This window comes from Panthera uncia, chromosome A2 (genome assembly GCF_023721935.1).
Source record: "Panthera uncia isolate 11264 chromosome A2, Puncia_PCG_1.0, whole genome shotgun sequence".
Classification (NCBI taxonomy): Eukaryota; Metazoa; Chordata; class Mammalia; order Carnivora; family Felidae; genus Panthera; species Panthera uncia.
In genome coordinates this window covers 18979737-19006945 of record NC_064816.1, presented here as the reverse complement: position 1 = coordinate 19006945, position 27209 = coordinate 18979737, and the positions used below count along the sequence as shown (strand labels likewise).

At 37.9% G+C, this 27209-nt stretch overlaps 1 protein-coding gene across 1 annotated transcript in view; it reads right to left on the bottom strand.

Annotated features, from left to right (window-relative positions):
• Nucleotides 1-27209, bottom strand: part of DOCK3 (dedicator of cytokinesis 3) — a 560028-nt gene that overhangs the window by 121758 nt on the left and 411061 nt on the right. The window contains exons 10-12 of the mRNA XM_049640567.1: nt 15665-15746; nt 10633-10693; nt 9200-9347 (exon numbers count right to left, since the gene is read on the bottom strand). Of these exons, the coding sequence (XP_049496524.1) occupies nt 9200-9347; nt 10633-10693; nt 15665-15746 (291 nt within the window). The remainder of the gene's footprint in view (nt 1-9199; nt 9348-10632; nt 10694-15664; nt 15747-27209) is intronic.

Genomic DNA, 27209 nt, shown 5'->3' with positions numbered 1-27209 from the left:
TTTTTTCTATGAATAATTTTTGTAAATGTTCCACAGGCACTGGAAAAGATGTATTCTGTTCGTTGGATAAAAGATTTGTTTAGAGCTGGGAGGACCATATGGCTTGATGAGCTGGGATACTCCATTTACACCTGCTGTACTGGCATCAAGCACTCCTTTTGATTATCAGAATGTCCTGATTTAGATGACAAATTATGCTCACCTTATCTGGAAGTAGGAGAGTAAGAGGTTAAGAGCATGGTCTCTTACCAGGCTGCTCAAGCACATGCCTCATGGCTCTATGCCCTGTTTTCTTATCTATAAAAGAGGAGTAACAATGGCCCATGATGAGTGTTCAAAGATGCTGACTATTATTTTCTGTCACATCAATCTTATTCAGATTCTCTAAGTCAGATTTATTTACCTGATTTAAATATTTATTTCCATCCTTATTTATTTTTGTCTTCCTGTATGTCAAGATGCATATTAAATTCTCTTGCTTTTATTGTACTTTTATCTTCTCTTTGTATTTGTAATAAACTGACTATAATAATTTTGAGTCAATATTTATTATATGCATTAAGGTCACAACAATTAGATCTTCACTATAAATTCCAACACATATCAGTATAAGTAAATCTCTATTCCTGTGGAGGGAGAAAAGGGCTTTCTGGAATTCTGGCAAACTGGGGGTGGAGATGTTGGTAAGGACACCTGGGTGCTGGCTCTCCTTTCTCCACCAGTTAAGAAGGCCGAATTTGGTCAACTTCCTTTAAACTGAGATATATAGACTGTTGGGCAAATTTCTCCAGAATGGGACTATGAACCCTGAATCTAATGACTAGCAGAGTAGTAACCTTCTACTTTGCAGAGACCATGTAATCTGGGGCTGGTTCTGCTGAGGATTCTGGGGCTGAGAGAGTAAGTGGTGCTGTCACGTGCTGTGTCTGTGACTGCCCTGAGAGACCACTTTGTTTCCAGTGAGATCATGTATTCTTGGAGGATGAAATATGAAACTGAATTTACTTTTATAGTGTGTGTGTGTATGTTCTTTTTCTACCAATCCTGACACTCCTGACATAGCACACCCATTTCATACCTTTCACCTTACAATTTATCATCAATATTGTGACATTTGTTTGTATTTCTTATACTTAGATGCTTTATTTTTACACTTCTTGTGTCTCTTTTTTGTGAATCTCATGAATATCATATATATAGATTCTGTGTTTTTAACTTTACTTTGGAAATTTTTACCTAATAGGATTTTCTTTCAGCTCAATTATTTTTATTATTATAATTGATATGAATGGGACTTCTGTCCTTTCCTCTAGGCTTTCTGATTTTTTAAATGCTCTTTTATAGCAGTTTTTGTACTGTATGATCTATGTTTTTACATGTATCTTTGTGATGGATGATATATTTTGCATTTATTTCTATTAGGGTTTACTTCTGGTTAGACATGTTCAAATTTTCACACAAATATTAATGCAGTTTTTAACCTAATTTGTGCCTTTATTATTACTAGTTAATAAGAAATATGATAACCCAAGCCACAGCAATAAAAACTACATATTGGCCATAAAGAATTGACACTTAAAAATAACATGTCAAGTAAAATACAGCATCCTTTCTTGATAAAAACCCTAAAGAAAGTAGGGATAGAAGGATCATACCTCGAGATCATAAAAGCCATATATGAACAACCCAACTCTAATATCATCCTCAATGGGGAAAAACTGAGAGCTTTCCCCCTAAGGTCAGGAACAAGACAGAGATGTCCACTCTCACCACTGTTATTCAACATAGTATTGGAAGTCTTAGCCTCTATAATAAGACAACACAAAGAAATAAAAGGCATCCAAATTGGCCATGAGCAGGTTAAACTTTCACTCTTCGCAGTTGACATGATACTCTATATGGAAAACCCAAAAGATTCCACCAAAAAACTGCTAGAACTGATTCATGAATTCAGCAAAGTTGCAGGATATAAAATCAATGCACAGAAATCGGTTGCATTCCTATACACCAACAATGAAGCGACAGAAAGAGAAATCAAGGAATTGATCCCATTTACAGTTGCACAAAAAACCATAAAATACCTAGGAATAAATCTAACCAAAGAGGTGAAAAATCTATACACTGAAAACTTTAGAAAGCTGATGAAAGAAATTGAAGACGACACAAAGAAATGGAAAAAGATTCCATGCTCCTGGATAGGAAGAACAAATATTGTTAAAATGTCGATACTACCCAAAGCAATCTACATATTCAACACGATCCCTAACAAAATAACACCAGCATTCTTCACAGAGCTAGAAAAAACAATCCTAAAATTTGTATGGAACCAGAAAAGACCCCAAATAGCCAAAGCAATCTTGAAAAAGAAAACCAAAGCAGGAGGCATCACAATCCCAGACTTTAAGCTATACTACAAAGCTGTAATCATCAAGACAGTATGGAACTGGCACAAGAACAGACACTCAGATCAATGGAACAGAATAGAGAACCCAGAAATGGACCCACAAACGTATGGCCAACTCATCTTTGACAAAGCAGGAAAGACTATCCAATGGAATAAAGACAGTCTCTTCAGCAGGTGGTGCTGGGAACACTGGACAGCGAGATGCAGAAGAATGAACCTGGCCCACTTTCTTACACCATACACAAAAATAAACTCAAAATGGATGAAAGACCTCAATGTAAGACAGGAAGCTGTCAAAATCCTCGAGGAGAAAGCAGGCAAAAACCTCTTTGATCTTGCCTGCAGCAATTTCTTACTCAACACGTCTCCAGAGGCAAGGGAAACAAACAAGCAAAAATGAAGTACTGGGACCTCATCAAAATAAAAAGCTTCTGCACAGCAAAGGAAACAATCAGCAAAACTAAAAGGCAACCGACAGAATGGGAAAAGACATTTGCAAAGGACATATCAGATAAAGGGTTAGTATCCAAAATCTACAAAGAACTTATCAAACTCAACACCCAAAAAACACATAATCCAGTGAAGAAATGTGCACAAGACATGAATAAACACTTCTTCAGAGAAGACATCCAGATGGCCAACCGACACATGAAAAAATGCTCAACATCACTCATCATCAGGGAAATACAAATCAAAACCACAATGAGATACTACCTGACACCTGTCAGAATGGCTAACATTAACAACTCAGGCAACAACAGATGTTGGCGAGGATGTGGAGAAAGAGGATCTCTTTTGCAATGTTGGTGGGAATGCAAGCTGGTGCAGCCACTCTGGAAAACAGTATGGAGGTTCCTCAAAAAACTAAAAATAGAACTACCCGACGACCCAGCAATTGCACTACTAGGCATTTATCCATGGGATACATGAGTGCTGTTTCGAAGGGACACATGCACCCCCATGTTTATAGCAGCACTATCAACAATAGCCAAAGTATGGAAAGAGCCCAAATGTCCATAGATGGATGAATGGATAAAGAAGATGTGGTATATACATACAATGGAGTATTACTCGCCAATCAAAAAGAATGAAATCTTGCCATTTGCAACTACATGGATGGAACTGGAGGGTATTATGCTAAGTGAAATTAGTCAGTCAGAGAAAGACAAAAATCATATGACTTCACTCATATGAGGACTTTAAGAGACAAAACAGATGAACATAAGAGAAGGGAAACAAAAATAATATGAAAACAGGGAGGGGGACAAAACAAAAGAGACTCATAAATACGAGAACAAACTGAGGGTTACTGGAGGGGTTTTGGCAGGGGGGATGGGCTAAATGGGTAAGGGGTATTAAGGAATCTACTCCTGAAATCATTGTTTCACTATATGCTAACTAATTTGGATGTAAATTTTAAAAAATAAAAAATAACATGTCAAGTAAAGCTTATGATATGCCTTCTATGCCTAGAATTTTTTGTTATTGTTGCTTTTTTTTGAATTATTATATGTTAAATGAAAGATTAATTTTTAAATCAAAATATAATCACTTCAGGGATGCCTGGGTGGCTCAGTTGATTAAGTATCCAACTTTGGCTCAGGTCATGATCTCACGGTTCATGAGTTCAACTCCCACATCAGGCTCTGTGCTGACAGCTCAAAGCCTGGAGCCTGCTTCGGATTCTGTGTCTCCCTCTCTCTGTCGCTCCCCTGCTCATGCTCTGTCTCATAAATAAACATTAAAAAAATTATTTAAAAAATATGATCACTACCATTTCTTGTTTTTGAAGAAATGCCATTAATTCGCTGAGTCACTTACTCAACTGTGGTGTTGACCATCTCTTCCTCTGTAAGATAGTGAAGCCCCACTCAGTGCACAGGGTTGGTATGAAGTTTCAGTGTGATTATATTATCTAGAAGGGCTCTGAAAGAGTACAGAGCATGAAGCAAATGTATGCTGGCATTTCTACTGAAAATAGGTTGAATTTTATGTGACTCCATAGAGTAATGAAGATATCATGCATGGAATTATATAGGATTTATAGTTTAGATGTAAAAGTGGAACTTGCCAATAACCAAGAGTCATTAGCAAAAATAATAAAAGAAACTCCTTTTTATTTATTTATTTATTAAAAAAAAATTTTTTTTTAACATTTATTTATTTTTGAGACAGAGAGAGACAGAGCATGAACGGGGGAGGGTCAGAGAGAGGGAGACACAGAATCTGAAACAGGCTCCAGGCTCTGAGCTGTCAGCACAGAGCCCGACGCGGGGCTAGAACTCACGGACAGCGAGATCATGACCTGAGCCGGAGTCGGCAGTTTAACCAACTGAGCCTCCCAGGCGCCCCAAGGAAACTCCTTTTTAGATGACAGGCTGCATGCCCATTTCTTGGTTATACCTTATTCCCTCTCATTTATATACTAGTTTTTCCTGTTTGATTCACTAGTTCATATGGATTTTTTTGTCTCTTATATTACCTTATTCTTTTTTTTTTTTTTTTTTCAATTTTGTAGATGAGGAAACTGAAGTTCAGGGAATTAGGATGATTTCTGTATATCTAACAGCTTCTATCTACCAATCCTCTCTTCTATCCAACCTTCTAATAGATGAAAGTATTATCATAAAAAAAATCAAGATGGGATCATACATACCACTAGCTACTTTTATTATTTTATTTTATTTTTTAAAATATTTATTTATTTATGAGAGACAGAGACAGAGCATGAGCAGGGAAGGGGCAGAGGCAGAGGGAGACACAGAATCTGAAGCAGGCTCCAGGCTTTGAGCTGTCAGCACAGAGCCCAATTCGGGGCTCAAACTCATGAACCCGTGAGATCATGATCTGAGCTGAAGTCAGATGCTCAACTGACTGAATCACCTATGCGCCCCCATCTGGCTACTTTTAAATCAGCTACCAAAGTTGTTATATGAAGGAAGTTCTCTGTTGGTCTACTCTTAAAGCCATCATTCTTTCAATGTCACACTCGCTGGAGAACAGAAAAGGAAGGGAGAATGCATGTGTGTTTTTCAAGCCTGTGGCAGAAAATACTTGGGACCTCAATGCGCCAACACTTAGGTATATGTTAGAGTCATGAGCTTTCTCACCTCTACATGAACAGGAGTGAGTAATCCTGAGCTGACTTTCTTTACTCTCACTTATATTTAATGAGTTCTGTTTTGCAGCAGCACTAACACACAAACAAATCCACCGGACTCTGAGGCTAGAGATAGTAGGCACTGCAAGTCAAAACAGAGCAGTTCCATAGGCACAGACCTTCTGGATTTAGGTCTTCTTTGTATGGCCTGAGCAGACATTTGGTATAGATGCTCATACACTGACAACAGACACAGCAGGTAACAGTCCTGGGTAGATGATGATCTGTGGAAAATTGGGAAGGAGATGATTCACAGAAAATTGGGAAGAACTGAGTTAGGAGAGGGAGAAATATGAGCTACTGCTTTAAGTGACTTGCAAGTGAGAAGCAGTATTTTCATTTAATGTTGTTATACATAAAGACTTGCGATTTTTTTTTTTGGCCTGTACCAAAATAAGGATGGCCCAATGGCCCTTTACCCATCTACAAATGGGTGTCTATTTAAGAATGGCTCCTAAACAAGTACTCTTAACTTGAGGCAGTTTCGTGGATAAGGTGGCTATGAAACAAAGACACCAAAGGCAGTGTTCAGAGGAAATGTCTGTGTCTATCTCAAATACAAGGAGAGGGTCCCTTCCAGTCATCACAAAAGAGAAGAGGTTGCCACCTTACATTTCCATCCTCACAAATCCTTTCATGTTATGGGGCATTCTCTGAATCCCTTTATTTCAAATGTCAGAGCACTGTTTAGGGTAAGTGACATTAGCTTGAAATTATCTCAATCAATGCAAGTTTTAGATGCTCATAAAGCTTATCTGACACAATCGGTTAAAACATTTTTTTTAAATAGCAAAATTACACAGATTTAGTAATAATTCTTGGGTATGACTTCCAAATTGAAGACCTGGACGTTATTGTAAAACTCACCTTAAAAGCAGCATAGTAAATAGCAGTATCATTAAGGTCACATACAAGGGCCTACAGGACAAATGAAGACAAAGAAACATAAAGTGTCCAAGTGTTCAGCAAAAATGTAATTGAGTCTCAAGATGAACTTTTGGTGAAAGCATCATCAAGGATTCAAAGAGTGATAAATCAAAACCAACCTGATTGAAGTGAAAGAATGTGCCTTGGAAAACCATGTCAAATGACATAGAAAGTGGCTCTAATGTTGATAAAAACCTGATGGCATGGTTGCATATGAAGAATTTGAATAAAATTTTCTTATACCACGTGAGAGTGGGGAAAAAGCAATACTTCTCAATTTTATATAACATGTGATTATGTAATGGGTACTACACATTTAATATAAAATATCATTTAAAATATAACATAATAGATTTAATATTCTAGTTGTTTTTTTTATTTCATTAAGGTTGACCTAAACATGTTTATTTAAACTGTCTCATTGTGAATTTGAATTGGTCACTGCACATTCAGAAGCATCATGTATTTGGTCACATGCATCATTTACGGCACCCTGACTTCACCCCAGTGTTGGCTTTAGCTTATTAGCACTCTTCTCCTTTTGTGTCCTAGGCTCCAGGTTCAACATGCCCTGTGCCTGCCTGTGACCCCAGTCCCTCTGGCCAAGAGGAAACATATGACATCTATATCAGACTGAACTGCATATAGTTGTTATTCATTTGTGACTTTTAAGGCTTCTGGCACACTAGGAAGCAACCTGGTTTTCACGTCTTGTCTTCTTGTTGAGATTTTCTTAAAAGGATGTGAGGCCTTTACCACACACACATGACATTAAACAACATCTATAAAGCCAGAACAATGGTTATAGCAAGAAACATATGGGAGCTTCAATCTTCGCTGGTTGAGGCTGACTCTGAATAATGAAAGAAATGATGAGAATGTCAACAAGTAATGAGATACTTTGCCAATTCATTGATTAAAATTATGCAAGGTTTTTTTTAATCCTTGCAAAATCCTTTCCTAACAAAGGCTAAAACACTATCAATAGCAATCAGTAAGCCCTTCAAGTTTCCAATTTAATTTAACAGAGCTGTCTCATGAAACTCATTGGAAAACATTGCTTCTTCTGAGAGCTGGATTCACTGTGTTGATGTGGATTTAAAGCACTAATCCTAGAGGAATTCCATACTGTGCACAAAATCAATTTCACAAACATGCATTTGGGAAGTCTGTCTGACAGTCTTAATATTTTCAAATGGAAAAATTATCCTACATTTTGACTCTATTATCCTTCAAAAAACTTTTTTGGTAACCATCTTCTGTTGTTTTAGAAGCAATTAGGCCAATTAAGCCTGAAAGTGTGATTTCAAGAGAGATGCTGTGCAAGCCCCTATCCACAATGAGAATTCGCACTGAAGCAAGGAACAGCTGATACATGCAAAGAGATGCAATTCAGGAGTGCTATCTATAAACTCCTTGCCCTTGGGGAGGATAGAGTGGAGTAAAAGATAATGATGATGATTTTGGATTCCTGTTTAGTCCTTTTCAAAGGGAGGAAGGTGTTTCAAGAAGCAGTTCCCACCAGCTATCGATGAAGAGACTTGGTATATGGAGCAAGTCTGTGACTGATGCATGAAAGGAAGAGAAAACCCACCAAAATTTCCTTTTTAGGTTACTATTCCAAAGGAAGATCCTCATCCCATAAAGTACAGAACTCTGAACAGAATAGTACTTATGGCAAAATATGTAATAAGGGGGTCTGTACTTTTATTTTAAAATCAGTAAAAGTGTGGTTGATTTTATAAAGGCCCAAATTAAGTGTAATTGTGAAGTAAGTTCATTTTATGCCTGAATCATAACAGATAATACAGAAAAATATCCATACAATATTATGGTGAAGATATATTAACGTGGTGATTGATAGTATTAGATTTTATTTGGGAAAACAGTATTGGGTTAAAACCATAGAGCACAGATAATTGTTTTTTTTTTTTTTTTAATTCTCATAGTTAGAAATACACTTGCTTTGAAAACTCACTAAACTCTCCACTGATCATGTTTTCAGCACTACTATTCATTCCTAAGTCTCTACCTGAAAAGACTGATGATATGCCTCAATTCTTTTCTTCATTTGTTTTTTTCTATTGCTTAACAAGAATCAGGAGGAGGATGCACTGCTTCTATAAGGCAGATTCATTGGCTGTTGAACACTAAAAATAATGCCAGGGCTAACTGGGTGTGACTTATGGATCTGTGGTCCCAGATGTGAAGAGTGAAGCCACAGCTCCTCAGAAAAACTTGTTTTTCTTTAAAGACAGGCAATTTGACTCGTGATCATTCTTTGAAGCAATCTGCATTGGTACCTACCTCAGTTACAATAGCTAGGGGGCAAGTATTAGACAAAGATGACTCTTACATCCAAAACACATAAGAAATTGCATTATTAGCTTTTCTATAAATATGTAATAATGTTGGTTAATCCTAAATAGAAGAGGCAGTTTAGAAGATTATACTGCCAGACTTCTAGCTTAGGATAGAATTTTCCAAATTTAGCTGCTTTAGGATCACATGGGAAACTTACTAAGAATATAGCTTCCTGAGCCCCACCCCAAACCTTAGATCAAAATCTCTGTATTTTCAAAAAACTCCCTATCCTACATACTCTGGTGGTTTTGTGTCCCACAAAGCTTGAACGCTGCTGCTCTCAAGGGTACTGCTGGAATGCCTTATGTTGCAAATCATTAATATTTTTGATGTCTATTACTTACGTGTAAACCTTAAGAACAAAGTCCTTTTCTTCCTTTAATTCTGTGAGCGACTGTAGAACATCCAGGATGCTTAGGACTGCACAGCCATATGGTCGCCGGTAGTGCAGGTGAGCAGGGCCTTTCTTTGAGTCATTCAGGAGCATCCGGCCTGGAGCACAGCAGGAAACACCAGTCACACTGAGAACTCCATGCTCCTTTCCAGTATCACCTGATTGTCATCCAAGGATGCCAGAAATATAGGTGCTAGCTTAGAGATACGCTAAATCGGAAGACTAATTTAGGATTGAAGGGAGCCATCGGAGGATGCAGAATCTGTATGTGGAGGAATGCCAAACAGGCCTTTGGCCAGGGCTCTTCCCTTGCACCACATTCAATTGATCATACTTATTATCTACCTTAATACCAACCGTCCATTTATTAATAATATTATAATGAAACAGTGGTTTTACAAATTTCTTAGAAAAACCAGTGTGTTAACAGACTTAAACTTCTTAGGCATATTAAGGATACAAAGTTTAATGTTTTAGCTGCCAGGTAAAAACTATGTATGCAAAGATAGTAACAATGTGTTATTCTTCCAACCAAACAACCACATGTTATTCTTCCAGCTGCTCCTGAACCACGGCTGGAGCCAAAGTAGTCTCAGAAAGTGAATAGGAGCTTGCCTCTCCTGCCTACCAAGGCTGTGCCTATAGTGGCAAGAGGACTTGCAAAAATCAAACTGGAACCTCAGCAAATGCTTATGAAGTACAGCAAAACAGAACCCAAAAGTATAGCAAAATAGGTGTTTTGTTGGCAAAGGATTAAAAAATATTCTTTGACAAAAATGTACAAGATATGCCAGAACCCAAACCTATCAAGGAAGACTTGGTTAGTCATACCCTCCAAATTATGTCATACACCTGAAATAAAGCTGAGCAAATCAACCACGGAACAGTAGCAAAAATCACTGTTTTCATCTTGGGTGTGGTAAAAGTGATATACTATACATCTACTGCAGCAAGGACAGTAATTTACTGTAAAATAGCACAGATACATACTTTTGGATACAAAATCCAACAAAGGCCATTCACCACCAGTTAAGTTGGCAAGGCTGCAACTCGCTGTAAGATCTCCGAAACGGAAAGCTGGTACAAAGGCAGGGCATTGTGATAGAAAGAATATGAAAAATAAGACCCCTTGAAATAAAGAGCTGGGGTCCAAAACCAAGTAGGGAGCAGAAGATTTTAAGTGAAAAAATACTTTCATTTATGTCAAATTCATAGCTACCAGAGCAGCTGAGCCTAAGGTAGAGTTCCAATACAAGCTAGATGCTCATCGTGAGACCTGACATTGTAGGTAAGAGCTAGGAAGATGATAGAGCTCAAACATAGTAGATACTTATCCCAAGGTGGACTGGTCTTAGTCATGTGAACGGATAAGGTCGACAGTACCTATTCGTATCACATGCGCAACTATATATAAATCTCTCTTCATATCTTTGCTGCTCAGATCCTAAGGAAAGAAAAGAAAACAAGTAAATTAAGGCAATAAATACACAGAAAATAATAAAAATTCATTTTGAACCTCATAATCATTTGCCTTTGTTGCTTTTAGCAAATGTTATAGATGGGGAGAGGGACTAAAGCACATAGAGGTTTAGTGTTTATAAGATTCCTGCAGTGAAAGTTTGAATATCTTATATGCCTCTGGGAGTTTATCTTATTGATAATATTTTTCCAGCTTTTATTGAGAACACCCAACAAATATCTACAAGAGTTTTCACATTATAAATCATCTTGATATTGCCTTATCCATGTTTATTCTAATATCACATGAAAATATTTTATAACAAAAGGAGCGCTCAATGCAGGAAAAAAATGGGAAAACACCAATCAGCTTATTAATGACTAAAATTCTAAGTTTATTCTTTACTAATTTTATGTTTGTTCTGTTGTCCACAATGATTATTATACAGTAGATATGTTCCCTTGCGAAGAGACTAATTTAGCCTTAATGAAACCTCAATAATTGGATGTCCATTTCTAACTTCAGATATGCATCATCCATACTGAAGTATAATGCTGAAAACAATCTTATCTGGAAAATTCTAAGGGCTTCCTATAAGTAAACAAATCTGATCCAGTCAGGAACTTATAAAATTAGAGTTATGAAAATGATTTTATACATTAAGTTATTTATGCTAAGAACACATTTTGAAATAAAAATTATCATTATTTTTATTATAAAAATCATGATTATGTATTTATACTTCAATTGTACTTAAAGTAATAACACACTCTTTAATATATACTCTGTTTCAGACTTTTCTCCAGGTCAACAACCACTGCTCACTCTGAAATACTGTTGTGAATTCATAATGATTGATGGAATAACCTCTGTCCTTAATGGGACAGGTTTCCAAGATTTCCCTTTTGCTTCTAAAGAAAAGGTCCCTTCGTTTCCTTTCCTTCCTATCTTTCATCTTCTGATTGGTCACCTTTGCTTTTCTCTTTTTAGTAAATCCAGGAAAGGGACAATCAAGTGACAGTTATAATTTCGAATGAGCTTTGAGATCCAGAGTCTCCATGTTTGCTTTATTTTTATACCTTGTTGCAGGGTTAGGGCCAGGGTGAGGCAAGCAAGGCATCTAAGGTGCAAAGTTTAATAAGGAGGTCTCACTCTCAGGGTCCTGGGCTTTGCTTGCCTCCCCACAGTCCCAGCTCTACCCTATGGAGTGGGCCAAAACATACCAAAGGAAAGGAGACATTAAAAAGTAATGTGCAAGGGTGAAATTGAAAGTTTTAGATTCTAGATGGTTATGATGTTTCACCAAATTCTTGATGGAATAATGAAACGTGCTTGTAATGAAACAGATTACAAAATAATTTAACATGAGTTGGTATCTCTGGAAACACTAAGAAATATTTTTACATGAAAGATGTCTTTTGATATTGGAAAAGTATGGTTCAGGTTCCATTTCAACAATTTCTTTAATTTAGAAATGTAATTTAAAACGACATCCTCAAAATATCACTGTATTTTGACACATTAAAAATGGCTACTAAATAACAAATAAAAATTAAAAAACAGATTACCACTTATATGTGTTTTTTTGGGGGGACTGAAATATATCTATTTACTGAAAGATATAGAAATGTTTGACACATTTCAAAATGAAATGGTTCCTTCTACATAGCTTGGACTGTGTTAATCCAAACTATCAAATAACCAGTTTAATTACTAATCCCTACATCTCAGAATTCAAGCCAGTTACCAAAGATGATCAAACAATAATCAGATCAGCTGTACACATGAGCACAGGACCTCTCTATTGGCTCTTAGTATGTGGAAGAAAGAAAACTTAAATACAGTTTATGGTATTGTCCAAGTAGTTCCAAGTAGGGGCCCTTTCTGACCATGTTGTACATGGTACCCAGAACTCTGTGTGGTATTTATTTGAAGTGAATAAGTACGTAATGGTAATATTCAGTAAAAAAAAAAAAAACATTTTAAGTAAAATTATTGTCAGTCCCACATAATTTCAATGTCAAATTTCAATGTGAAAGCTATCACATTAAACATAAGTGTATGGTTAAACACAGTTAACACAGAGTTAGTAAACATACAGTCGTTAAGACTAAGTACCAAGTATGACTATCCAGGTTAAAATACTTACAAGTCCTGTAAAACCAAGATGGGAGGAGAGATTCCCACCATTCATCTGGTGAGCAGAATAAGAATTTAGATTTACTCATTGGAGCATATACACTCCAATCCTACTCGGGGTTCAGCATCTTAGACTCAGTTAATGATGTTCCATTTGAAACATGGAAAAGTCAACTCACTTTCCTGTGCCTGAACTGCCCTTTTTCTGTAGAGATAATGGGATTTACAAATATAAAACAAAGCCAGTGTATTCATACTTATGCTACAGAAGAAGCAGAAGAGCATAAATAAATGTAGAAAATCTAATGCCAATGAAAGCAGGGAAAACAGCACAAGTTCATTTTCTGAGTTGGTCACTCAAATATAATAAAAAATAAACATATTCATTTACTTATGTAACAAATCATTATGGAGGCCCTAGTATTTGCCAGGCACTTTGTGTGAATCACTGGGTATTGAATAATGAGTAAATTCACAGACATGTTCTCACACACTCATACACTCATAGCCACTGTTTATCATGAAAGTTAGCAAAATCCTCACAGTATTAGACATTCACATAAATATGAAACACCTCCTTCTTGATAAAATTCTTCCCGGACAGGAAGCTCTGAAATCTAACAAGGTCAGAAAAAAAACACAGGTTTTACAGAGAACAGGGTTGAACCATGAGTAATGTGCTGGTCTGTAATGTGGCTCTGAAGTCTGCTTATGTAATCCTGCAAAACTGCAGTTTGTATGGTTCTCTCTTCTTGATGTTGAGGTAAGCTAACAGGCTGGCATCGACCACAGCTTTGGCTGCATTTTTGTGCATTTACTCTCAAACTTTGTAGCACATATGCCAATCTTTAAAACTCCTTTAGCCCACTGGAGGAACTCAAGTCTTAAGTGAGAAAATAGGTTCCACCAAAATTATTACTTCATATAACTTAAAGTTAAACATGAAAATTCTGGCTAAGATGATCTTGTTCAAAAATTTCATGTGCTTTGTAAAAATTTCTCAAATCACTTCTTGGGATCTTAAAAAAATCCAGGGCTATAGTGCAAAGGGAAGTATAGGAGTGGTATTTTTAGCAGCCTTGTGTCTTCCCATTGTGGCAGAATAAGAGCACATCATGAATGTTATGTGCATCTTTGATTTATAAAGTCAGAGTACAGCTTAGGCCTCTGGGCCAATATAGATAATTAAAATGCTGTGAAATGAAATTTTTGATTTACTGTAATTACATTGAAACATCATCATAATTAAGTTCATTTTTCAAGAGACAAGGACTGCACTCATGATATTCAAGGATAGCACATGCACAAAGCTCTGATGCCAAAGAACAAGGAATCAATTATTTCTTTTGCTGCTTTAACCAAATAATATCAGAGAGCCAGGATCCAGAAAGACCTCCTATAGTCACGGAGGCATTCTAGACAGATGTGTGTCTCATTTCTTACTAATTGTTTCGGAAAAATGGCCCCAGAGGATCATCTCAGTGTTTAGACACTCTCACTTCAGAAGCTCTCCCCCAATATTCTAACCTAAATCCAATGAACTACAACTTGTACTTTTTCCCTTGTTCTTTCCTACTGAAGAAACAGTGTTGATTTTCCCAGACTAAACCACTGCACCTCCCTTAACTGCCTTCATAGGTCTGCTTTATCTGCTCTTTCTTCCCGTATTATCTCCTAAGGTTTAGGAGATTCAAAGATGGATTAAAAAAATCACTTTATCTTTACTAGTCTTATAAATCTTTCTGTATATCTGGAGCATTTTCACTAGAAGCTATCCCCATGAAAGTGGCTTCTGATTCTGCAGTAACATTGAGATTTTGAAAGATAAAGTTGTGGTAAATGAACAAAAAAGTCAGGTAAACAAATCCAATTTTATCTTTCAGAGAAAGTCACATATCGGATCCTTAGATAAGTCCCACTTGTGTCTAAGAGGCACAATGTAAGCTCTGAGCTACCTGTCACCTATCAACCATGCACCATACATAAGGGCAATGGCACTGTGAGACTATCACACCTCCTTTCATTAATGGATCTTAATGTATCTCAGTATCACTGAAGCAGATTAAAGAATCCGTGAGAGTCAAAACTGGTTTAAAATTGTAACATAGTCTTGTTTTTTCCTTTAGCAAAGAAATTAACTGAAATAAACAAAGCTGAACACTTAGTTTTTTAACTAAATAAAAAATATTTAGTATATCGGAATCAACCTGAAGAATTCATAAGGCAATGTGGTATTGTGAGACTGAGCACTTTCCATAAGCAGATTAATAAGACTTCTCTGAGCTGATGCCTATGGTCTTAGAGACCATCAATGACAGCATGGTTATTTGGAAAAAATGAAAGTATAGATAATAGCAGGAAAAGACCCTCCATTTGGTATGTGAGAGAGATGAACTACTTAGTTTGTCTCTCTTTCTATGCACTCTGCACTCACTAAAAAACTGCAAAGCTATAAATCTGGTGGATGCCTTTAGAGAAACTATACTTCTACATCAGAGAAATTCCCAGTGGCCTTAAATAATAAAAGTAAGAAAGACTTCTCTAAGGTTTTGTCTATTCTATTAAATAGCTTATAGAATCTACACTAGTAAAATGTATTTGATTATATTTCTTTAACAAAAAGTTCAATTAAAAATTGTGGCTGATTTCAGTTTTCTTTAAATATTTTTCATTAAAACCTGATAGAAACATAAATCAAGTCCTATTCTCCCCAGTGTGTGGAGAAGAATAAATGCTTGTTTCCAGGGTGACAATATCCACACAGGAGGCCCCTGGCTAGAGTCAACAGCAGTGAAGGGAAAGAGAATTTGCACATACTGTAAAAAGGGCACACATTCGTTCTATCTTCTCTGGGTTCCTTGGCCCACCATTCTTGTTCAGTCTCACCAGAAACCGCTCACTGAAATGTAGGAGAGAGAGACAGAGAAATGTAAGGGACCACATGCTCCAAAACAAATAAAAAGGGCATTTATAGAGAAACCCTAAACACTTTCAGAACAGCTCATAGTGACAGGCAAGGCCAAAAGTACATGTCTAATGGCAGGACACTATTCTTCTTGCCAAGCAGCATGCACTGGACACTATAAACTACCTAACAGCTGTTGTTTATTTGCTGGTTGTGGCTCTTCTCTCCCTAAAGGTGTGTGCTCCCTGAGGGGCAAAATGAAGATAGTATCTAGTATTTTTTTCCAAATACACCCAAAGCTCCAGTCATAATGCTAAGCCCATAACAAACACACACATTCTCTGATTGAACCATGGATCATAAAAATGTTCATCATACTAGAGCCAAAAGAACCTACGTTACCCAGTTTACGTCTTCCTATAAAACTCTTAAGAATAATTTTAGTACTAAAAAAAATGTTATAGGGACTTAACAAAAATTTGGGCAAAAAGTCAAAGAGAAATAATGTATTCTAACTAAAGTTACCATCAGAATTTAATGGGGTCATTAAAATATTTTATTCCCAAAACAACACAGTTATTCCTTAATTCCTGAAGGAAATTACTGGATTAAAAAACCTGAGACAGAGTGTTTGTGACATCTGGAGAGGTGTCTCTTCACTCTCTCACTGTAGCCTGCTCCTGCCCAGGCTCAGTTTCCCACCTCTTGGAGCATCCCAAGGCTCCCCACCAACTGCAACAGGAAAACTGAGCCATGGCAAAGACTAAGTATGTGATTCTAAAAGTAATTTATTTCTCCTGTGCCCACAGTCATGTACTCACTACATACATGTGGTATCAGTAAAAAGGTAAATATTAAAATATTGTACTAGAATTAATATCAACTTCATAGGTTGCTTACTTTGTTCATGTATTCATCTGTTCATTTAGTCAACAAAGTTGTTAAATTCTGTGTGCTAAACATGGGAATACAAATGGGAACAAGATGCATACAAGGTACTTTTTTTCATAGAGCTTGTGGTCCTGGTAGACAATTAAATATGCAGAAATGAAGCTGAGAAATTATTTGGGCCAGATGTAAACTTGAGATTTTTTTTCAGCCAGGGGATTGGATGGGAATAAGGAGAAGATGTACACAGAAGGAGAAGAAAAAAAAAAAAACGGCTTTGGTTGGAATCCTGAGGGACATTGATATTTAGGAAGCAGGCAAGAGAAATACAGCTAGCAAAGTAGACACATGGGGACAAACAGAAAAACAACAAAAATAAGGAGGATGGTGGGATGTTATGTCAGTCAAGGGAAGAAAATGTCCAAAAGAGGAGGGAGGGATCATTGAGGTCAAAGGCCACTGAGAATCAAATGAGAGAAGCACAAGAGTGTCCCTGATAGTTCAGAAAAGAGACTAGTGTGATTCTTGCAATAACTGTTTTAGTGGAATGGTAGAGAAAGAGCCCAGTGTGAGAAGTAAGAAGTGAGAAGGCAGAAACAGTGAGTCTAGACTACTCTTCAGTGAAAAACTATGAAAAGGTGGAAGTGATGAATTTATAGCTGAATGGGCATGTTGGGTTGAGGGAGGTCTTTATTAACATGTGTACACACACACACACACACACACACACACACACACACAATTATCAATAAAGGCACCAAAATTCAGCAAAGGAGCATAGTAATTTCAACAAATCGTGCTTAACAATCCATATGAAAAAAACTAAACCGTGATCCTTGCCTACAAGGCAATTAACTTGAATGGATCATAGACCTAAATATAGGAGCTAAAACTATAAAACTGTAAGAAGAAAACACAGGACAAAAATGAAGACAAGTACATTTTTATATTTTACTCACATTTATTATTTCTATATTTAGCATTAAAGAAAAATATTTGTGATCTCAGATTATTAAGAAAATATCATGAATCACAACAAAATGATAAACTGTACTTTATCAAAATTAAAACCATCTTCTCTTAGAAAGACACTCTTAAGAAAGTGAAAAGACAAGCTATAGACTGAGAGAAAATATTTACAAACACTCATCTAAGAAAGGACTGTATGGAGAACACACTATTGAGTTCTGAGAGTTCTTTATAAGTAATAACTCAATTTAAAAATGAACAAAATATCTGAACAGATCTTCACCAAAGAACATACAGGGATAGCAAATAAGCTTAAGAAAACATTAATCAGGGGCGCCTGGGTGGCGCAGTCGGTTAAGCGTCCGACTTCAGCCAGGTCACGATCTCGCGGTCCGTGAGTTCGAGCCCCGCGTCAGGCTCTGGGCTGATGGCTCGGAGCCTGGAGCCTGTTTCCGATTCTGTGTCTCCCTCTCTCTCTGCCCCTCCCCCGTTCATGCTCTGTCTCTCTCTGTCCCAAAAATAAATAAAAAACGTTGAAAAAAAAAATTAAAAAAAAAAAAAGAAAACATTAATCATTATAGAAATGAACATTAAAAGCACAGTGAGGTACCACTATACACCTATTAGAATGGCTAAAACTAAAGATTAGATATACCAAGGACTGGTGAGAATGTAGAGCAACTAGACCTCTCATAAACTGTTGAGGGAAATACAAACTGGTACAGCCACTTTAGAAAATAGTCTGAGAGTTTCTTATAAAGTTAAACATATTACATGACCCAACAATTCTACTTTTAGGTATTTACTCAGCAGAAATGAAAACTTATGTCCACACAAAGACCAAAAGTGAATATTTGTAGCAGCTTTATTCCTAATAGAAACTGTAAAGAACCCAAATGTCCAAAAGGAAATGATTGGACAATCCATATAATGGAATATCCACACAATGGTGGATTATATATATTATATTATATAAAATATATAAATATTTTTATTTATTAATAAAATATATACTTTTACATTAATAAAAATATATATTACTTCGCAATAAGAACTACTGAGATATATAATAATATGGATGAATCTCAAAAATGTATGCTAAGTGAAAGAAGCCAATCAATCACAAAAGACCATATACTGTATACCTTCACTTATAATCTAGAATAGGCAAAACTCTAAGGATGGAAACCAGATCAGGAGTTGCCAGGGTTGAGGAAGGAGGGCAGGGATTGACTGCAAAGGTGCATGAGGGAAATTTCTGGGGTGATGAAAGGTTCTACTTCTTGAATATGGTGGTGGTCTCACAGCTATAAATTTGTCAAAACTCACCAAAGGATGTATTAAAAAGAGTGAATTTTACTACATGCAAATTACAGTTCAACAACCTGACTTCAAAAAAAGATGGGATGCACCAAAGGACACTTACTTCTTTTTTTTTAATTGTTTTTTAATGTTTATTTATTTTGAAGGAGAGGGAGTCAGAGCACAAGCAGGGGAGGGGTAGAGAGAGAGAGGGAGACACAAAATCCGAAGCAGGCTCCAGGTACTGAGCTGTTAGCACAGAGCCCGACACAGGGCTCAAACTCATGAGCTGTGAGATCATGACCTGAGCTAAAGTCAGATGTTTAACTGACTGAGCCACCCAGGCACCCAAGATAACTTATATTAGGACAATGTTAGAAGAAGATGAGATACTGAAGACAGAGGAAAGACAGAAAATAATTGGCAAAGGAAAAAAAGGTTCCCACGTCCTAGAAGAACTGAGAGAATCAAGGAAAGAATGCAGGAGGAAACAATAGGTGTAGATACAAATAAGTTTGTAGTTTTAGTAATGGAAAGTTGAAGCTTATCAGAGAAACAGGAAACAAGCACATCAAAGTAACATTTTCCTGTTATTGTAGTTGATCTATCCTAACATGTGTATAATGCATTTAACAACCACCCACTTAGCTCTTAACTTGATACAGGAGTATAAATGTATTTTTAGGAAGTTTATGTCTTTTCAAGAGAACGTATCATCACTTCTGCATCTTTGAAGGAACACCTGCAACGGCTATACTCTCACACTACCAATCTCTGTGAATCTCTCAAGGGCAGACGTCTATCAGGGAGGTTGCTGTTTGGAGCTGCTAGATACCCACAGAGAGGTGTGTCGTTTGGAGAGGCTACATCAAGCTCTGGTCCAAAGATAAAAGGGTATATAAAACAAATTCCTGAGTGGCAGGGTTGCTGGTCCTATCAGAATCCAAGAACTTATCTTTCTCCTCAACAGTGAGAGGAGGCCCGAGTTCTTATAGTGCCCACATGACCTTCAAATTTCCTAGAGCCTTTCATGCTTCTGGTTTCACCTAGCCTTCTTCACAATTTGTGAAAAAAAGAACTGTTTTTTTCATTTCATGGAGCTTTGGGAATACATCTAATTGTTTCCCGTTTTGCTAGCTTCTCGGGTATGATAAACAAATGATGCTTTCTTTTTTAAAATTTTTTATTTAATTTACTTTTTAAATTTACATCAAAGTTAGTTAGCATACAGTGCAACAATGATTTCAGGAGTAGATTCCTTAATGCCCCTTACCCATTTAGCCCCCCAACCCCTCCCCCAACAACCCCTCCAGTAACCCTCTGTTTGTTCTCCATATTTAAGAGTCTCTTATGTCTTTGTCCCCTCCCTGTTTTTATATTTTTGCTTCCCTTCCCTTATGTTCATCTGCTTTGTATCTTTAAGTCCTCAAATGAGTGAAGTCATATGATATTTGTCTTTCTCTGACTAATTTCACTTAGCCTAATACCCTCTAGTTCCATCCACGTAGTTGTGAATGGCAAGATTTCCAAATGATGCTTTCTATTAACATTCAAAGTATCTGAAGGCAAATATCTGTCCAATGTTTCCTGAAGTGGTCAAAAAAGTGGGAAATTCTGAATTAAATACAGTTAAACAGGTTTCTATCCTCTAGGACTTCTCAGAGGCTTAAAATGTTGTATGTTTTAAATACCAAGTGGGACAGGTGACATTTGACCCCACAAGCTGCTTTTGTGTAAGGCAAGGGAATCTGTACAAAGTTTGATAAATGCTGATCAAATCTATTTGCCAACCGGAGCTACAGATTTCCCAAAGGTATGAAAGGAACTGTGGCCAAAAGAGTAAAATTTATTCTTGAGGTTTTACAAACATCTTCTATAAGAGAGCAAAATATCAGTTTTTCCCTTAAATATGGGTGAGAAAACTCCAATTCTTTCAAAAGAAAAAAAGAGATGGTGTTAAATTCTTACTGTTTAATAAGCAACATTATAAGAGAGCTTCTCTGCATTTAGTTGTCTTTATGATGAGCTATGCATGAATAGTATATGAAGTTACATTAATTTCATAACTTCACATTATTGAGCAAGTTGCTACAAATGAATTCCATAATTTGAATCTGTGACAAGTCTACTAGTGTCTTAATTTTAACATCACTTGATTTTATGAAAATTCTAATTCACACATGCATACACATCTCTATGGGTGGTAATTTATGCATCCCTCAAAGCAAATGTTCGGTGACTGCCAATGATGTACCAGTCTATGCTGAAGCAGAAACGGTCTCTGATATTTAGGGAGAGTGTTTCCTGAAGACTCTGTTTTGGAAATATAAGCATGCTCCTCAAATAAATTCAGAGGAATTCTCTCAACTCTTTCAACTAATCTTCATGTTTCCCATTTGGTCCTCTGTGGAGATGGATGGCAAATACTTAGCATCTTTCTCATGATAACCTCCCAGGTGCTTAAAAATGGACAAGTAGCCCCAAGGTGGTACTACACAGTACATTCCAACAGATTAAAAAACCTCTAGTATTTCCTCATAGATTCATTTTCCAATTTAGGTCACTTGGCTCATTTCTCAAGTTCTTCAAGTTTCCCCACTGCATTCTGAAGCACAACAACAGAAATGCGTATAAAGTGGTTTCATAGAGGCAAATCACTACTGTGGTTTTCAAATATTTTAGCATCAGCTTTTCTCTTTACAATGAAACCTTACACTGTTCAATATACGAAAGATTTATAAAGAGAACTACTTTGGTTGAATCAGAGGTGGGGGGAAGCGGAACAGAGGGAGGAGTCCTCCCTACTTAGGCCTCTTTGCTAACCAATCACTACTTGTCCCTGAGATACTTCAGGGCTCCAAAGAATATTTTATAATTACTAGTACAACTCAAGGATTCTTTCCAGCCTTCTTCTCTCCTTTTCATTCTTTCAACAAGCATTCATAAACCTCTAGGATATTTCAGAAACTGAGTTGGATACTGGGAATAGAGAAATGAAATGGTCCTTCCCTATCCTCAAGGCTTTGAGTCTACTCGGAGATCCACATAAAGCCAAAATTACAACACAATGTGAAAATGCTATAGTTACTCAGACAGGGACTGCTGACAAGTTCTACTGGGATTAGGGTAGGCTGCCCAAAGGAGATACCGTAAAGGATTCTTGCAAAATTGCCAGGCTTTCAGCTTTGGTAAGGGGTAGTTAGAGATGAAGAGAAGGAGATTTCAGGAGAGTGCTTCAAACGCAGACTCTCAGAGGTCTGAGGCAACTTGATGGTGGGAAGGCTCCAAGCATGAATTAGGAGGGCACTGGAAAGGTGGGGAGTGATCAAAGTGCTATGTAACACAGTGGACAAATCCACAGTGTGGACTTACATGTGGGGGTTCTCCAAACTTGGCTATCATCAGGAATAACTGGCAGTTTATTAAAATGAAGATTCCTGGACTCCATCCCAGGTCTTCTGGATCAGAATCTCCAGAGGAAAGGACTCAAAGAGGACTTCTGGAGAGAATCCAAGAATTTGTATTTTTTTTTAAAGTCTCAGTTGTTAGGATTACCAAGTTTGGAAAACCTCATTATGGGCCTTATAGAGGACAGGAAAGTTCAACTATGAGAAATAATGTTGATCTCTTAAATCTTTAGAATGATCACTAGGGCCACAGTGTTGAAGGCAAGTTGGTAATATAGAAAATACTCGCAGGATAATTGGAGCAGCCCCATCAAGCTATGATGCTTTTTGGGAACAGAAGACAGAGAATGGATGTGAGATATAAGCTGACCACATGTAGCAGTTGATTGCATCTGGTAGTCAACCAGGGAAGATATAAAGTTCAGATGTGTACGCTGAATTTGAAGTCTCTGTGGGATATGTAGATGAACCAAAAACAGGCCGATAAAAAGCCCAAGTCTAAAGTTCAGGGAAAAGAGATGGGTGGAAGATGCAGCCCCAGGTCCTTATCACTTGCTGTCGCAGCAGCAACGGCAGCTAATGAGCATCTTTTATATACCAGACATTGTTTAAAGTGTTTCTTTTCTTGTCTTTTTTCTTGTGTTTAATCCTCATAATTGGTATTTCATCTCTGAAGAAACAGTCAGAGGGATAAAATTCCTAGCTTGAGATCAGAAAGTAGAGAGAGAATGGTCAAAGTTGCAATTCTAATCTGCATCTGTTTGATTAGGCTCCCAGAGGTGCTACATGAAGAAAATCCAGCTAGCCCCATAATCCCTATTACCCACATGGGGCACCTGACCCTTTTGATTAGAAAATTTATGCCAAACTCTCATTCCAGCTCTGCTGGTGACACCTAGTCTATTTGAAGTTTATGGCATTCACATCCAGGAGACTGAGAGGTGATGGGAACCATGGTTTGCCTGATTTGGAACAAGTAGAGACTTGAATCACAAACAATCCCAGGAAACAGATTCTTTTCATTTTCTCTAAAAGCAAAAGAGACACATGAGTAAACGTGTTATCACATATTCTTGACCATTTATAATAGCATTTTTCTAATTGTGCAGCCCCTAAAGGGTCTTTAGAAATAACATACTTCTCGTGAAATTGGAACTAAATGGTAACTTAAGGATCAGTTATATGGGAAGCTACAGTTGTTTTCACTCTAATGATTTATGCTCGCATGCCAGGATCGGGCTCTCAATGCTAACCATAAAGAGCACGTAGATGAATAAATGGGGGTGCAGTGAGGGTGAGGCCCCGCTGACAGGACAGCACAATGCTAAATCAGTTCATCTTTGCCGTCTCCAACATTCAAGTCATAATACTCCTAAGAAAGGTGTACATACGTGTGGGGAAGTTGGGAGGCAAGAAGACCGACTCTGACTCTTATGTGTTTTGCTAATCTATGGGGCCTAAAGAAGTGCCACACTTTTATATTTCTCAGCTGAAGGTCAAGCAGTCTGGAGTGTCAGAGAAAAGTAATCATGCTAGCCCTTGATGCCAAATAAGCAATGTTAGAGCAGTGGCTGCTTCTCTGAGTTCAGGAACAGTTCTTTTGTCTGGTATAGACAAATGCACCCTTCATAGATAGGTCCTTTGTAACTTCCCAAGAGTAACCCAGACCTAGTAGTTCTGAAAGAAACTAGTAAATGAGTGAGAGCTGAAAAAAAAAAAACAAAAACAGTTTGGCTAAGAACTCTTTCCTCAAGTATATAGAAAAAATGCTACCTTGTAATTTATCTTACTGTACTTAAATATGTGGTCAAGCATTACCATAGAAAAATAAAGCATTTAAGAGCAAATCACTGATAACATGACCTAATGTTTTCTTATTTATTTATTATAATGTTTTCCAATTTATTTACTATGCAAACGGGAAAGACTTAAATGCTCAGGTGTGCTTGCTCTCTAAGGCTTCATGTAAAAACACTGTCTTGGCAGGAATATAGAAAAATGACTGTCTTTTATGAAAGATCATACTCAACATAATCTAATCATGATTTCTTAATGCATATTCTACTAACTAGAAAAGGATAGCCTCAAAAATTCACTCTTTCACTAGTAGGATCTGATGGCAAGCAAAACAAACTTTGAACAAACATCCCTCTCTCCAGGAATTCAGTGCATAAGGCTTTCCAGTCCTCACAGTTACGTTTTGGAATTTCTACACAGCAAAATGGAAATGAAACAAACACACACCAAGGTTTTGAACAGGATGAGAGCAATTATCAACATGTATACTACACTTTAGAGTTAATCAGCATCTTCTCATACATTGCTTCATGCGATGAACGGGAACCTGGCAGGAGTACTCCAAATTTTCAATGGAAAGAGTTATCTTTCTGATCTTGTTCCCCTCCTCCCTCGTTACCCTCATTTACATTGATAATCTTTTGTTCTGTGCTTTCCAGTTCTTTGTTCAGAATGTGAACATTTATGTCCTTTTAAGTTTCATTCCTTTACTCACTGCACATGTTTTTCTCTGTTTGGCATGATATAGAGTAGGAAGAATATATATTCACAGATGTAAGAAAAATACCATTTGCCCATGTTTTTTCATGGTCTGCTATACAACACACACACACACACACACACACACACACACTCTTACAGATTTGGCCTATTGTAACGACATGAGTCCTCTATGGATACCAGAATATACATTATTTATACTTATTAACTTGTTTGTGTCACTATTTCTGCTGCTATTTCTGTGTTTCAATGAGGTAAAGTTTTTCTGTTTAACATATTATATGTCAAGAGGGAATCCTGATGGGAAGAGCAGAGCTTATAGGAACCAAAATAAATACACACAGGAGAATCCTGATTGTTTTTTGAGTGGAAGCTAGAAGACTGAGTCAACTTGAAAGTCAAATGAATACTTAAATCTGTCAGATATTTTACTCGACATTTTCTAAGCTTTTAAAGAATAAGACTGAGAAAGCCCAGGAATAATCTCAAGAAACAAGAGCCAATAAAGATTTCCTAAGTACTAAAAATTTTAAAGTATTTAAAAATTCTAGAGGTCGGAGGGAAGATGGCGGCGTAGGAGGACGCTGGGCTCACCGGGCGTCCTGCTGATCACTTAGATTCCACCTACACCTGCCTAAATAACCCAGAAAACCGCCAGAGGATTAGCAGAACGGAGTCTCCAGAGCCAAGCGCAGACCAGAGGCACACGGGAGAGGGTAGGAAGGGCGGGAGGCGGTGCGCGCTCCAGGGACTGGTAGGAGGGAGCCGGGAGGGGCGGCTCGCAGGTCAAGCAGAGTGCCCGAGTCTGGCTGGCAAAAGCGGAGGGGCCTAACGGACTGTGTTCTGACAGCAAGCGCGACTTAGCGTCTGGGAGGTCATAAGTTAACAGCTCTGCTCAGAGCGGGAAGGCTGAAGGACAAAGGGAGGGAGAGCTGCTGAGCCCCCGGACGGCAGAGCTCAGCTTGGCGAGGAACAAAGGCGCTCGCCAGCGCCATCTCCCCCGCCCATCCCCCAGCCAAAATCCCAAAGAGAACCAGTTCCTGCCAGGGAACTTGCTCGCTCTGCGCAAACACCCAACTCCGTGCTTCCGCGGAGCCAAACCTCTGGCAGCGGATCTGACTCCCTCCCGCTGCCACAGGGCCCCTCCTGAAGTGGATCACCTAAGGAGAAGCGAGCTAAGCCTGCCCCTCCTGCCCCCGTGCACCTTGCCTACCCACCCCAGCTAATACGCCAGATCCCCAGCACCACAAGCCTGGCAGTGTGCAAGTAGCCCAGACGGGCCACGCCACCCCACAGTGAATCCCGCCCCTAGGAGAGGGGAAGAGAAGGCACACACCAGTCTGACTATGGCCCCAGAGGTGGGCTGGGGGCAGACATCAGGTCTGACTGCGGCCCCGCCCACCAACTCCTGTTATACACCACAGCACGAGGGAAGTGCCCTGCAGGTACTCACCACTCCAGGAACTATCCAAAATGACCAAACGGAAGAATTCCCCTCAAAAGAATCTCCAGGAAATAACAACAGCTAATGAACTGATCAAAAAGGATTTAAATAATATAACAGAAAGTGAATTTAGAATAATAGTCATAAAATTAATCGCTGGGCTTGAAAACAGTATAGAGGACAGCAGAGAATCTCTTGCCACAGAGATCAAGGGACTAAGGAACAGTCAGGAGGAGCTGAAAAGCGCTTTAAACGAAATGCAAAACAAAATGGAAACGACCACGGCTCGGATTGAAGAGGCAGAGGAGAGAATAGGTGAACTAGAAGATAAAGTTATGGAAAAAGAAGAAGCTGAGAAAAAGAGAGATAAAAAAATCCAGGAGTATGAGGGAAAAATTAGAGAACTAAGTGATACACTAAAAAGAAATAATATACGCATAATTGGTATCCCAGAGGAGGAAGAGAGAGGGAAAGGTGCTGAAGGGGTACTTGAAGAAATTATAGCTGAGAACTTCCCTGAACTGGGGAAGGAAAAAGGCACTGAAATCCAAGAGGCACAGAGAACTCCCTTCAGACGTAACTTGAATCGATCTTCTGCACGACATATCATAGTGAAACTGGCAAAATACAAGGATAAAGAGAAAATTCTGAAAGCAGCAAGGGATAAACGTGCCCTCACATATAAAGGGAGACCTATAAGACTCGTGACTGATCTCTCTTTTGAAACTTGGCAGGCCAGAAAGGATTGGCACAATATCTTCAGTGTGCTAAACAGAAAAAATATGCAGCCGAGAATCCTTTATCCAGCAAGTCTGTCATTTAGAATAGAAGGAGAGATAAAGGTCTTCCCAAACAAACAAAAACTGAAGGAATTTGTCACCATGAAACCAGCCCTACAAGAGATCCTAAGGGGGATCCTGTGAGACAAAG